The sequence below is a fragment of the Myotis lucifugus genome, unplaced genomic scaffold (assembly GCF_000147115.1).
Source record: "Myotis lucifugus unplaced genomic scaffold, Myoluc2.0 scaffold_139, whole genome shotgun sequence".
In the NCBI taxonomy this organism is placed as follows: Eukaryota; Metazoa; Chordata; class Mammalia; order Chiroptera; family Vespertilionidae; genus Myotis; species Myotis lucifugus.
The window spans coordinates 2,575,313-2,589,142 of NW_005871187.1; the positions used below are offsets into that span (position 1 = coordinate 2,575,313).

Genomic DNA, 13,830 nt, shown 5'->3' on the forward strand with positions numbered 1-13,830 from the left:
TATGAGTGACTTGGTCGTTGCCAGGAGGACAGACATGTAAACAAGTAATTATAGCGTTATCTGTTAAATGTTAATACAGAGTAGAAGAGGAAAGTAATAATTTTGTGTGAAGTAATCAGGGAGGGCTAAATTGAGAAGGTGACACTTGAGCTCTTTCTCTTGCAAGATGAGTACATTCATAAGGGGCAGGGCAGACTGTGATAACCACAACAGTACATGCAAGGAGGTGGCATAGTTTTGGGAAAAGTTGGAGTGGTGGTGGGAATTGGGTGTGTGAAGACTTACTAAGAAAAATGAGTCCAGCTGGCATTTTCCTTTTAATGGGAGAGAGCAAGGGACACAAACGTTTTAAAGGCATTGAGTGACGTATAAAAGTTGATTAGGTAATATTGTAAGAAGAAAACTGTGGTGGTGTTGGATAGAAGACACTGGGATGGGGCAGGAGCTGAGAACTCAGGTGCCAAGGAAGGAAGCTGTATAGGGTAAGGCAGTGGTTTTCAACCTTCCTAATGCCGAGACCCTTTAATACAGTTCCTCATGTTGTGGTGACCCCCAACCATAAAATTATTTTCATTGCTACTTCATAACTGTAATTTTGCTACTGTTATGAATCGTAATGTAAATATCTGATATGCAGGATGTATTTTCATTGTTACAAATTGAACATAATTAAAGCATAGTGATTAATCACAAAAACAATATGTAATTATATATTCAATATGTGTTTTCCGAAGGTCTTAGGTGACCCCTGTGAAAGGGTCGTTCAACCCCCAATGGGGTTGCGACCCACAGGTTGAGAACCGCTGGGGTAAGGTAAAAGAGCTGCTATCTATTGATGGCTGAGTTCTTAGAGATTGACTAGAACATGTCAGAGAGAATGTAAGTGGCATTTACAGGCTGAAGTGGGTGAGCAGATAGGGGTGATGCTATTTTTTAAAAAGGTGGAGAATCACCACGTATTCAGTCAGGTTTGGAGGCTATAATGATGTCTACTGGAATTGAGTTGAGGCTTCCAAAGGCATCCAGTGACTTATTCATCACCATATTTTAGGAACTTAGAATTTAGTTCTTTTCAAAAGGATTTTGCATTTGAGTCATCTTCATAATTAAAAGTGGTAACAAACCACTAGTAGTCAGTTTTGGAGGTTCTACCTTCCTGTAGGGAAATAGAGCCCAGAGTGGCCATGAAAGCTACTGAGAAAAGTGGTTTGATTTGAACGTGTAAGAGAAGTTTGCTTCCATTCACCTTTTAGTAAACATGGATGTCTTTCAGCAAATTCCAACTCTGGGCATGGTTAGCATTATGTATAGAACTCTACATCCAGGCCTGGGGGCAGGTCTTGTCTTCCCTAGTGCAGCGGTTCTCAACCTATGGGTCGTGACCCCTTTGGCGGTCGAACGACCCTTTCACAGGGATCGCCTAAGACCATCCTGCATATCAGATATTTACATTACAATTCATAACAGTAGCAACATTACAGTTATGAAGTAGCAACGAAAATAATTTTATGGTTGGGGGTCACAACATGAGGAACTGTTTTAAAGGTCCAGAAGGTTGAGAACCACTGCTAGTGGCTTCTCTAGGATTTCGAGCATCTTTGTGTTTCCTAACCAGATTTTGCCCCTTGTCAAAGCAAATCTTTTGATAACAGTCTAGTAACAAATGGGTCTGTTCCTGATACATATGAAACTGGTCCAGAATTAGGGCTTTGGGTCCCATGGGCTTGTGTGAATGGTCTGTTTTACCAAAGTTACTTATTCAGCATCACTCTTAAGTCTGTCTTGGACTATCAATGTAGAAAGAAGGAACTTGTGTTTTTACACAAGAACGCTGGTCTTAGATGTGGGACATGAATAAAAAGAAATCTATATATATATAAGGCTAAGTGACCGTACGACCAACTGACTGGCCGGTACAAATGACACGCACTGGCAATTTAAAAATAAAGGTTGACTCGCGCATGCACGATACATATAAAGCTCTTGCTGACGCCAATCACATGCGTGTGTTTCGATCTGTCATTGTCAATCATGAATTTGGTCGTTTTTGTTGACGTTCTGAAGCTGAAAGAAAGCGGCGTCATCGACAGAATATGTCTGAAGACCAACTATTGGCACAATGTACCTCTGAAGCTGAAAAAAACCGACATCGTCGACAGAATATGTCCGAAGAACAACTATTGGCACAGTGTACCTCTGAAACTGAAAGAAGCTGGCGTCATCAACAGGATATATCTGAAGACCAACTATTGGCACAACATACCTCTGGTTCTGGTTCTCTAAAGCTCACAGTAAACAGTTTACCTAATACTTTATTCCTGCCCTTTTGGCGTTTTCTCCATGAAGAATTATTAAACACATAATGTTGTGGAATCTCCCAATAATATAATTACGCGCGTTGGAATCTTCTCTATGCAATAAGAACCAAGCCATCAAAGTTGAAGAGCGTGTGACGTTAAAGTTAAACTTGTAAATATTTCACAAGGGAAATTAGTCAAGCACTCTGAAAGTGTTTTTACTCTTAATGTGGTATACAGGGAGATATTAGAATAAGTTTAATCAATTTATCAGTCATTGTTTTTATCAATGTTGTTTTTATATCATGTTTTTGTTGTTTTTATATAATCTTTGTTATATCATGTTGTTTATTTATTAATCAATTTATATATTATTTTCATATACTTTTTACTAATTTTCTTTCATCTCTGACACTTCTATTATAGAGAAAGGGTGAAGAGTGATCTTAAAATATTTCTTCTAATTAATTTCCTTCAATGTGCACGAATCCGTGCACCGGGCCACTAGTGTAGTTATAAAGAACAACGGCTCAGGAATTAGGCTGCTGGGTTTGAGTATCACTTTAACACTAACTAGCTTTGTGAGGTTGTACCAGACTGAACCACTCTGTGCCTCAGTTTCCTCATTAAAATGTAGATAATACTGCTATGTCTGTCATTGGTTGTTGTAAGGATTAGATGAGTTAATGTATTTAGTATACTTAGAATAGCAACTGGCACACAGTAACACTCAATTCATGTGGGTCCATCGATAGAAAAATTTTAGGCATTTACTCAGACTCTATTTCCAGTTTACACGCCTCTCCAGACTCCTGGTGGGGAAGGAAAGTGGAAGGGGGAGAAAAGGAATTGAGGAGGAAATATGTTTGAATTTAGTAGTTTAATAGCTTTTTTCATAGCTATTACGTACCAAAAGCAATTGCCTAGCTTCTATACCCTCACAAAGATAGAAAATCTTAGATTGGCTATGTTCTTTAGTCTTATCTCCCAGACTTTTTTCCTCACTCCACAGCTGCTTCTGAGAAATTTGCCTTCCAACAGTTTTAGCACTTAACCTACCCTGTTTCAAAACTGACAAACTTAAACTCCCAGCCACAACTCCCACCTCGTAGCAACTTTTGAGCTGCTTAAAAATAAGCTCTTTTTTTAAACTATAGTTTTCTCTATTATAGTTTCCTTGGTGTGAGCCCATCACATAAATAATGGAAATAAATGAAGCTTGGCAGGCTTAGCTAAAGTGTGCTTTATATTAAACAGACTGTATGATATTTCAGATATTCTGAAAACACATGTATTCCTTGTTAAAGAACCTTGGAGTCCCTAGGAAGGTACTGTCACAAAACTGGGTTGGGCAGGTAGTACCTGAGCTGTAACACTCTGTGTCTTGTATTAACAGTAATAATTATTATTTGGGTCGTGACTTCCAAAGGAATTTTTTTGAAAATCTTATTTTTTTCCATCTGTGTCTTTGGGGATGTAGATTTTATTATTTGGTAGTTTCTTTTTAGTGGAGAAGAACCTGCTATATAGGTTGTTTTAATGAATTGTTTTATTCAAGGTGTATTTTCTTTTTTAATTAGTACTCCCACTTTTTTTTAGGTGCACCAAATAAAAACCAACCGTGATTTTTTTTCTGTATTTATAGGTACTCTTCCTGATGGATGGGAACAAGCCATGACTCAGGATGGAGAAATTTACTATATAAACCATAAGAACAAGACCACCTCTTGGCTAGACCCAAGGCTTGACCCTCGTTTTGGTAAAGGTTCATCTCAAAACCTTTCTAGTTATTTTTGATTATAATTTTTTGTATGTGAATTTGGGAAGGTACTTTTAAATAAAATTGCACTGTTTTGTAGTATTAAAAAATGACTGCTCACCCAAGTTTTCTAGTACTATTTTATATCTTTCACTTTAAACTTGAGAAAGTCAGATCTAAGTCAGCTTTTTAGGGGATTGAGGGAATGTTGTGGTGGCTGACTAACTAGAATCACTGTTCCTTTCACATTTTTGGGAGACACGGTGATTTGTTTAAAATTATCTTTCTACAGTAATAATCAGACTGTCTTACTACATCTAAAACCTGGATACCAGCTTTTGTCAGTGACCTGGTGTCTGCTTATGCTTAATTTCAGAGAGTAATGAGTACCATTGTGTGGCCGGGTATTGTAATCTTTTCTGTCATAAGTGGGGGGTTGGGGTACCCTGTTGCCCTAGAAATAAGACCAGTGACAGCATTTTTCCCTTTGCTTCTGGCCTCTTTCTTTCTTTCTTTCTTTCTTTCTTTCTTTCTTTCTTTCTTTCTTTCTTTCTTTCTTTCTTTCTTTATTTTTTAAGTAATGGTCCTTCGGTTTTCAATTTAGGAAACAAAAGGCAAAGTCATATTCCTCTCCAATTCACACGACGGAATCACTAATTGGCACAAAGGAAAACTCTTACAAATGTGCACATTTTGATAATAGTACAAGCGCTTTAATGCCTTTTTATCCAATTTTTTTTTCACTGTTTTCAGTTTCTTCAGTTAGGTTTCTGAGATTTTTCCAAAGCCATGGAAAAATGACTCTAAAAAGCAGCAGATCATTGTGGTTTCGAAGTTTTTGTCTTGGACTGAATGCAGCTAAATGAGAACAATGTGCAGATCACTGAGTAGGTCAGACTGAGGGGACACGGAACCTTTGAAGCTTTACAGGGGTTGACCTAACAACAACTGTGGGGCCCTTATGGGAAAGAGGAATTAACTCTGTGAATGCCATCAAAACACAGGGTTGGGGGGGGGGGGGGGCTGGGGCACGAGTGAACAGCCCGGAGCTGGTTGGGTAAAATTAACTTCCCTGTCAGGAATGTTATGAACTGTTCTCCTATGTCTTTATGTATACCTTTAAGCAACCCCAACATTGGGGTTTGCCTTAAACTGGTCAGCTTTGTGGATTGCACCCCCTATTCAAGTAAAGTCAAAGGTGGGATCAGGGCAGAGACTGTCGTTTTGACAGATATTCGGCTTGCCTTAAATGCTACCCTCATGAACTTCAAGACCTATTTGGGTGTTAAAAAAGTTACATGGCATGTTAATAATTTGCAACTTCAGATTCTGTTTAATACTTGAATAAGCCCTTGTGGTTGAAACAGGAAACCGAGTAAGGTAGAGAATTTAATAAATGTTGCCATTTGTATGGACTGGAACGATAACAGCCATGTTTCCTTAAATCATCTTTAATGAATTCAACTTGTCCACATTTTGGAAACTTTTTTAAATGGTACTGTGGGGGTTTTTTTTACCCTCCACCCCACCCCCAACGCAGGGTTATGAAAGATGATGATTAACTCTTAGCTAACGACAGAATCAGAAATTGGAACACAGTTGTTTTTTAAAGTATTTTCAGTTAAACAGTGAAATAAAACAACTTGGCTGTGAGCTTAAAGTAGATCCATTAATTACACACACAGCGTGGTCTTTTGTTTTAATCAGAGAAAGTATAAAAAAAATGCTTCCTCCCTACCTCCAACACATACACACACACAATCATACAGTTAGATATGCCAAAAAGAGTTTCATAAAATTATCTTAGTGCCTTTAGTTTCCCTTTTTGGGCCCACTGTGTATGTGTATTCCAGACAGGCTTGACAACATGCCAAAAGCTTTTTATTTTGTAGTCCAACTTTTAATCTGTTCCAGACCTTTTCAGTCAGAGCTCAAGTGTAACTGGAAGGGGGCAGGAAAGAAAAAAAGTGTGGGTTTTTCTGCTCTAGAGTGACAGGGAATAGAGACAAGCTGTTAGCTGCTGAATTTGAACAAGTTTTCCTTGAAATCTGAGGTTCTATAGTGGAGTGTGTTTTATCTCTGCCAAAAAAATATAAACTATCCCCTTTCTGACCTTCTGAGCCATGCAGACACAAACAATGGTATGATATTGTTTTATGGTTTTGGAGTTTGCTTTCTTATATACCCCAAATCTGTATTAAAATATTTGCCAATTCTTAGCTTAAATTAAGTTGACCTGTGTCTTTTAACCTTTTATTTAGAATGGATGATACACCCCCGTATATATAAGCTTAACTTTATCACTCAGCTCCTTCAAATACTGGTCTCTTGTATATTTCTATTCTTTATCAGATGCTTTAGATTATGTTGGAACAGTTAATCAGTTCTTAATATTTCACATGAAGTTAATAATCCATATATCTCAGGAAATTAAATAGTAACTTGTGGATTGGTTCTTTTTATTTATTTTTAATTTTTTTTGTGTGTTAAAAATTTAAAATTTTATTAGAATCTTACAAGTGATATTCTCTAGGAGAGGGTCACCGATAGGAGAGCCAGTAGACAACAGGGAGAAATTTCTTTATCACAGGTAAACTTTACCCCTCTATTGAAGTTGTCCTTGCTCTCATTTCACTCTCAGCAAGTCAGAAATTTTATAAAAATGCAATATATGAAGTCAGTGAGTTAATAGGAAATACATCTCCCCAAATAAGGTCCATTTGTCTATTTAGAGGGATCATTCTCTGCATTATCTTGCCAGGAGGGCTAAGCCTTGTGCATAGGTAGAAACCCGAGGTATTCAGCTGCAAGGTAATTTAAGAGAAGCCAAGTAAAAGGAATTTTGAGCACATCAGTAAGGTTGATATGGGAAGCCGTGGGGTCATCCAGGACTGGTTCTGATTTTGGAACTCACCTTTCCTCACCATTGGTCTCCTTTGCTCCAACTTTAACTGAACAGTGGCTATCAAGTGGAAAAGGAATTGGACTAGAAGTTGGTAAACCAGATTTTTATTTATTCTCTATCTCTATTTATCTCTATCTCTATCTCTTATTTAAAGGAGATTGGATTGGTTCTTTTTAATCTGATTTTCTTATTTAACATTTAAAACCAATATTATCTTTAACATTTATATTATTTTAGAGAATTTATTAATAATTTGTAACAAGTCATGAAGTGGCAATAAGGACTCACTGATACTTTTTGGCTTTGGGTGAAAAAAGGAGGGCTCTTGTTTGCTTGTTCTTACGGAATTATATTAAGAATGTTTTTAAACTTGTATTAAAGAAAACTGATGCTTAAGCATTATGAAGGCCATTACATTATTTCATATAAACACTCTTTTCCTAGAGATTTTATACTTGTAAACATGGAGTCTCAGATATAAACATTTCCTTGTATGTTGTAGAATCACTGTTTTTTATGATACAGTCATATGAATATTTTTCAGTAAAAGCCCTAATGAAAACACAAAAATATTAGAATTTCTGTTCTTCAGAATAAAAGATCTACTCCAAAACACTGATAGTCAATGAACTGATCATTAATGTAATGTTGTTGTTCCGATTGTTTATATAAAAGGACATTAAATAGTGTTAGCAATCTGTGTTTCTGGAAATAAGTACTGATAATACCACTGGGATAAAGACATTTTTGGTGTAAATAAAATATTGGAACCAGAGTTTAGACTAAAAGCATATCTTTTGCATTTTAAAGGAAGTAATGAACAATCTCGTATGGCAAAAACAAAATATCCTTTAATTCCTAATAACAATTCTGTGCCTAGAAATTCTGTTCATGGAACTGTCAAAGGTGATTAAAATCCAGATGTTGATTTTGGTCCTTTGTTTCAATTTCACAAAACTTTATATGTTCTGTGTGTGTGTGTGTGTGTGTGTGTGTGTGAGAGAGAGAGAGAGAGATAATTTCCTAAAATATTAAGAAATGAAATTAAAAGAATATATAGTAAATATATATGTGTATAAGTAAATATATGTCTATATATAATTTAAGTTCTAAAGCCAAAAGTTGTTCAGCATATCTTATCAAAGTTAAATGTTTTCCATAGAGGTTTATTATAATTTTTAACTTTAGACATTCATTAACCTTTCTTTTCAAGACCAAATATTTCTGATAGTTATTATGAGTAATATCTTACTTTTGATGAAAGTGCTCCTAATGACCAGTTAAATACCTAAGTCTGTTCTGTTAGAGGTGTGAAAAAGAAAAACACTAAAGGCTGTAGGAATTAACTCTATTAATGGAGTCTTGTGTAGATAGAATGTCAACATCTAATCATTTGAATTTTATTAAAGTAAATTTCTTAATATTTCCATGCATTAAAAACAAGGGTGTTTTGTGTTTTTTGTTTTCCTTACCCTCTTATAATCTTTCCTAGTTATTGTCAGTACAGTATTTGGTTGTGGACTATATTATTAACTACTTACAATGCAGGAGGATCAGGGGGGAGATGTTTCACTATGATTCAGGTAAGAAGAACTGTTGCTAACTAAACATTTTTAACAGAAAAGCCTCACAAAATTTGGCCCTGAAGAGAAATTTATAATTCCTCTAATCAGTATTTCTCAAAAGAGGAGGGGTGTATCCTGGGCACTGCAGGACAGTCAGCATCCCTGGCCCACTAAATGCTGTAGTGCCAGCCAGTCATTGTGACTCCCCATAATGTTTTTTTGTTTTTGTTTTTTTAATGCTGGGAGAAGTAGGGAATATTGCCCCAAATCTGAGCTCCTCTAAGATCTAGGGAAATTATGACCAATCCAAGGTTATATAGTTAAGTGACAGAACTAAAATCTGAACTTGATCTTTTGTACCTAGACATTTTAAGAAATTAAATTTAGTTAATCTTTCAGAAATACACCCAACTCACCAGTACTAATATATGGAAATTCCAGATGGAAAAAGATGACTGTGGTTAATGTATTTACTTAAATACTATATTGTAACTCATCTTGAGGATATTACTCAAAATAATGAGTTTCTAATTACAAAAGAGAATTAATTATACGGTGTGTGATTAGAGCAGACTGTGATGCCTCACCTCTATCATAGTTTTAAGAGATGTCTCCCAACCTCAGCTTTGACCTCTCCCTTGACTGGGAGCTTACCACATTATAAGGCAGTTCATTCTACTTCAGGAAAATCCTGTTGATCAGAAAGTATGTGCTTCTTTATTACCCAGAAATTCACTTCCCTTCAAACTTGTGGATAGAATTCTAATCCCAGAAGCATTCTTTTCTAAGTGTGATTTCTCCATTTTTTTTTCATGTGTTAAAAGTTCTGAGTACTGCCCTAACCGGTTTGGCTCAGTGGATAGAGCGGCGGCCTGCGGACTGAAGGGTCCCCAGTTCGATTCCAGTCAAGGGCATGTACCTTGGTTGCGGGCACATCCCCAGTTGGGGGTGTGCAGGAGGCAGCTGATGGATGTTTCTCTCTCATCGATGTTTCTAACTCTCTAACCCGCTCCCTTCCTCTCTGTAAAAAATCAATAAAATATATTTAAAAAAATAAAAAGTTCTGAGTACTGTACTATATGAATGCCTTTCATATAGTGTTCCTAGTGTACATTATCTAATGAGAAAAATAGTTTTGGCATTTCTTTGACCTGGCATTTTATTTTGTGCTCCCTCCAAAAATCCAGTTTTTTCCATTTACAGTTAGAAGTTAGCTAGCATTCTGTTTTCTACATGGTCGTTATATACAGTGTGGAACAAAAGTGGGTTTACAGTTGTGAGTACCTGAAAGAGTTTATTCTTGTATTATTATTTATTAATTATGTTATTGTTCATAAGAACAACTATAAACCTACTTTTGCTCACCTCGTAATGTACTGAATTCAAAAGAATTAAACCATGATGTAGAAAAATTTACCTACTCAATTGGGAGTTAATTCACTCAAGTTCTACTAACCAGCTTATTCAGAAAGATACCTGACTTCTCTTGATTTAATTGGACTCTCTGTAAAATGTGACTGGCTGGATGCTTTTAAGAATGTTTTCAGTCCTTAATTTAATACAATATGCTAAATTATGAATTCTTCAGTGACTGCTTTGGGTCTTGGCTTGAGGTAACTTCTCAATAACCTATGGATTTGAGTTCATTGAGGTTTCAGAGATACTTTTGAACTATTTATTGTACCATTTAAGTTTAGCTTTTGGTTCTCTGGTCGCAGCTGGGAATTACTTTTGAAAAGGAGACAGGGAAATCTTGCAACCTTTAATCTAAAGATAAGCCTTATCACATGGTGAGTATGCCCAGGCAAACATCTGAGGGGGGAAGGGCAGAGCTGGCTGGAATAGTTTATCTGTGCTCTCAAACTCTCGGAAGCACATAGGAGTTTAGACATGCTTACAGTAGCAGGGTTCAGCTTGACTGCCTTAAAGATGGTGCGTTTTGGTACGCTTTATATAGTTGCGTAATAGCCTGGTGTAAGCTGATTTGAAGTATAGTTCTAGGCTATGGGCTTACTCGAAGCCAGATTTAAAACATACTTTTAGAGATTATTTCTAATTGTTACTCTCTACTTTTTTTTTTTTTTACTTGAAAAACAGGCACTTACCAAAATGAATATTTTAGTTTAACACTTGAGGTTTATTCTTTTTATTTTATTAAATTCAGGAGGATGGTGCAAAAATAGTTTATCAATCATGGTAAACAATCTCTCCACTACTCGCCAAGGGTGAGTAGACATGTTAATGGAGTTAAATTAATACCTAGTTTCTACTTGACAATGGTTCAGTGATGCAAGTAATTGTATAGCAAAGAAATATTTTTGTATTTGTTTATAAAATTTATTCATATAGAATTTTTTAAACTTTAAAGGGTAAGATCACCAAAGTCACTGAATAATCATTTACATTAATGGTTTATTTGTTACTAAAACCTTAACATAGTTTTCTTTTAAAAACAAGTTGCAAAATATATTTAATAGCAAGTATCTTATAAAATGCGCTGAAGAACCATTTGGTGATGCCACTTTGGTGGCAACCCAGAGATTTGGATGCAAGAAGCAGAGAAAGCCATTTATAGACTTCCCGAGAGATAAGTCAAATAGATTTCTGCTGAAAGTAGACCGGTTCATATTTTTTGTTTTGTTTTATACTCATTTTGTTCTGCTACCCTGGTTGCTAAGGTCATTTTAGAACTCATTCTGGATTTGCTTCAACTTGGAGATTCTGCATTACTAATAGTATCCTACTAAGGATAGAAACTATTTCAGTATTTATTTACTCACTCAACTAACATGTGAGTGCCATTTGTGTACCAGGCACTAAACTAGCCATCAGGGAGGGGGTTGCATGCTACCAAACAAATCATTAAAAAATGTATTAAATACAATGAAGGATAATAAACAAGGTGTCTTGTAAGGGAATAATGTGGGCTGGAGGGAAACTGCTGGAGCATGTGTGGTGAGGGAAGGCTATTTCGAAGAGGGACATGGAAAGGATGAGAGATAGCCAGTCATGCTCTAGACCAGTGATGGCGAACCTATGACATGCGTGTCAGAGGTGACACGCGAACTCATTTTTTTTAGTTGATTTTTCTTTGTTAAATGGCATTTAAATATATAAAATATATATCAAAAATATAAATCTTTGTTTTACTATGGTTGCAAATATCAAAAAATTTCTATATGTGACACGGCACCAGAGTTAAGTTAGGGTTTTTCAAAATGCTGACACGCCGAGCTCAAAAGGTTCGCCATCACTGCTTCTACTAGACTGTATAAAAGGACCATTTTTGTGCTTATCTGTAAAAACGAAGATATGCATCTCTTCTAAATTATAACTTCCTGTGAAAGCATTAATAGTAATAGATTACATGTAGTCATAAATAAAGCTGTTATTAATGGAACTGTTTACTCACTAACATGAATTCATGATGGCAGGTTTATTTTAAAATATAATAAATACCTCTGCTTAAACCAACAGTCTCATTATCTGAACTTTCTCTCCAAACTAGTCTTTAAACTTGATTTTCATAGTACAGGGGGAAAACATGGCTGTACTCGGGACAGAGCGCTTGAAAGCTAGTTAGAACACTTTCTCCCTTCTCCTCCTCACCTCATTTAGCAACCCCTGAGCCCTGCCCCAAAATGCTTAATGAGGTGATGAGGAGAAAATGTTCTCTTGAATTTTTTTTTAAGCTCTATCCATAACTGTATTGTTTGAAAAAATACCATTATAATGAATTTTCATGCCAGTCTTTTGATAGAGAATTGAAGAAAGAAGAAATTGACTGAAATAATGTGTTATTTATATTTTTTAAATAATTTAAAGATTTTAGATACAGTAAGTCATAGATAGGCTAATTGATATAAACAAGAGTTAAGTTTCTACGGCATCTCATCAACATTGTAACAAAATGACATTGGTTATTCAAGGACCTGCTGTACTTTTAACCCAGTTTTAGGGCCCTGGAGGTTGGTGCTTGGGAAGGGAGAGAAGTGCAAAATGTGACAAAACTTAAAGTCATAGAGGAGGTTAGGATTAGGTTACCACATAATGCAAAAAACAAAACAAGATACTGTACCACTTTATTCCCAGTGGGATGGCTAAAATCAAAGAGACAATAACAAGTGTTGACTAGACTGTGAAGAAACTAGAACCCTCATACATTGCTGGTGGGATAGAAAAAGGATGCAGCCACTTTGGAAAATGGTTTGGCAGTTCCTCAAAAAGTTAAACATAGCAATACCAAATGACCCAGCAAATTCCATCCCTAGATATATATGCCAAAGAATTGAAACCATATGTCTACACAGAAATCTGTATGTGAATATTCATAGCAGCATTATTCATAACAGCTAAAAAGTAAAAACACAAATGACCGTCAATCTATGAATGGACTAACAAAATGTGGTATAACCATAAAATGAGATGTTATTTGGCAATAAAAAGAAATGAAATGCTGATACCACAACATGGATGAATCTTGAAAACATTATGCTATGTGAAGCAAGCCAGTCACAGAAGGCCATATATTGTTTGATTCCACTTATAACATGTCCAAATAGGCAAATCCATAGAAACAAAGTAATTAGTGGTTGCCAGGGACTGGGGAAGAGGCAATTGGAGTTGCACTGCTGAGGGTATGGGGTTTCTTTTTCGGGTGATAAGAATGTTCAGAAATTAGACAATGGTGAAGATTATAGGAGTCTATGGATACATAAAAACGATTAAAAGTAAATTTTATAGTATGTGAAATATCTCAGTCTCAGTAAACTTATTATTTAAAAAACCATTCCTGGGCATGGTATTGTCATTTAAATATATAGCTCTATTAAGTGTTGGTAAGCATCTTTTGCACATTGATCTTCTCCTTTTGTAAGAGACAGATTTTCATTGTGAATCAAATAGTAAGAATTTTCACTGGAAAACCATCATTTTATATCTAAATATGTATATAAGTTACCAGATAGTAGATGATTCATTCCCTTAGATCATGTAGTAAACACTTAGCTAGTAGTAGGTGCTTTTTAAAAAATATATATTTTACTGATTTTTTTTTTTACAGAGAGAAGGGAGAGGGATAGAGAGTTAAAAACATTGATGTGAGAGAAACATCGATCAGCTGCCTCCTGCACACCCCTTACTGGGGATGTGCCTGCAACCAAGGTACATGCCCTTGACCAGAATCGAACCTGGGACCCTTCAGTCCGCAGGCCGCCGCTCTATCCACTGAGCCAAACCAGTTAGGGCTTTTTTTTTCTATTTTAAGACTGATAGATGGTCTATTAGTTTGTGTTTTTAGAAAAG

General features: G+C 35.9%; 1 protein-coding gene across 18 annotated transcripts in view; it reads left to right on the forward strand.

Moving 5' to 3' along the window:
• Positions 1–13,830, forward strand: part of YAP1 (Yes associated protein 1) — a 117,172-nt gene that overhangs the window by 68,725 nt on the left and 34,617 nt on the right. For 8 of the 18 annotated variants that reach the window (XM_023758817.1, XM_023758820.1, XM_023758819.1 and 5 more), the window contains 2 exons: positions 3,943–4,062; positions 7,002–7,052. The exons of 3 other annotated variants lie outside the window; for them this stretch is intronic. In XM_023758817.1, the coding sequence (XP_023614585.1) occupies positions 3,943–4,062; positions 7,002–7,052 (171 nt within the window). The remainder of the gene's footprint in view (positions 1–3,942; positions 4,063–7,001; positions 7,053–13,830) is intronic. 7 more of the 18 variants (XM_023758825.1, XM_023758824.1, XM_023758827.1 and 4 more) reach the window with 3 other exon arrangements.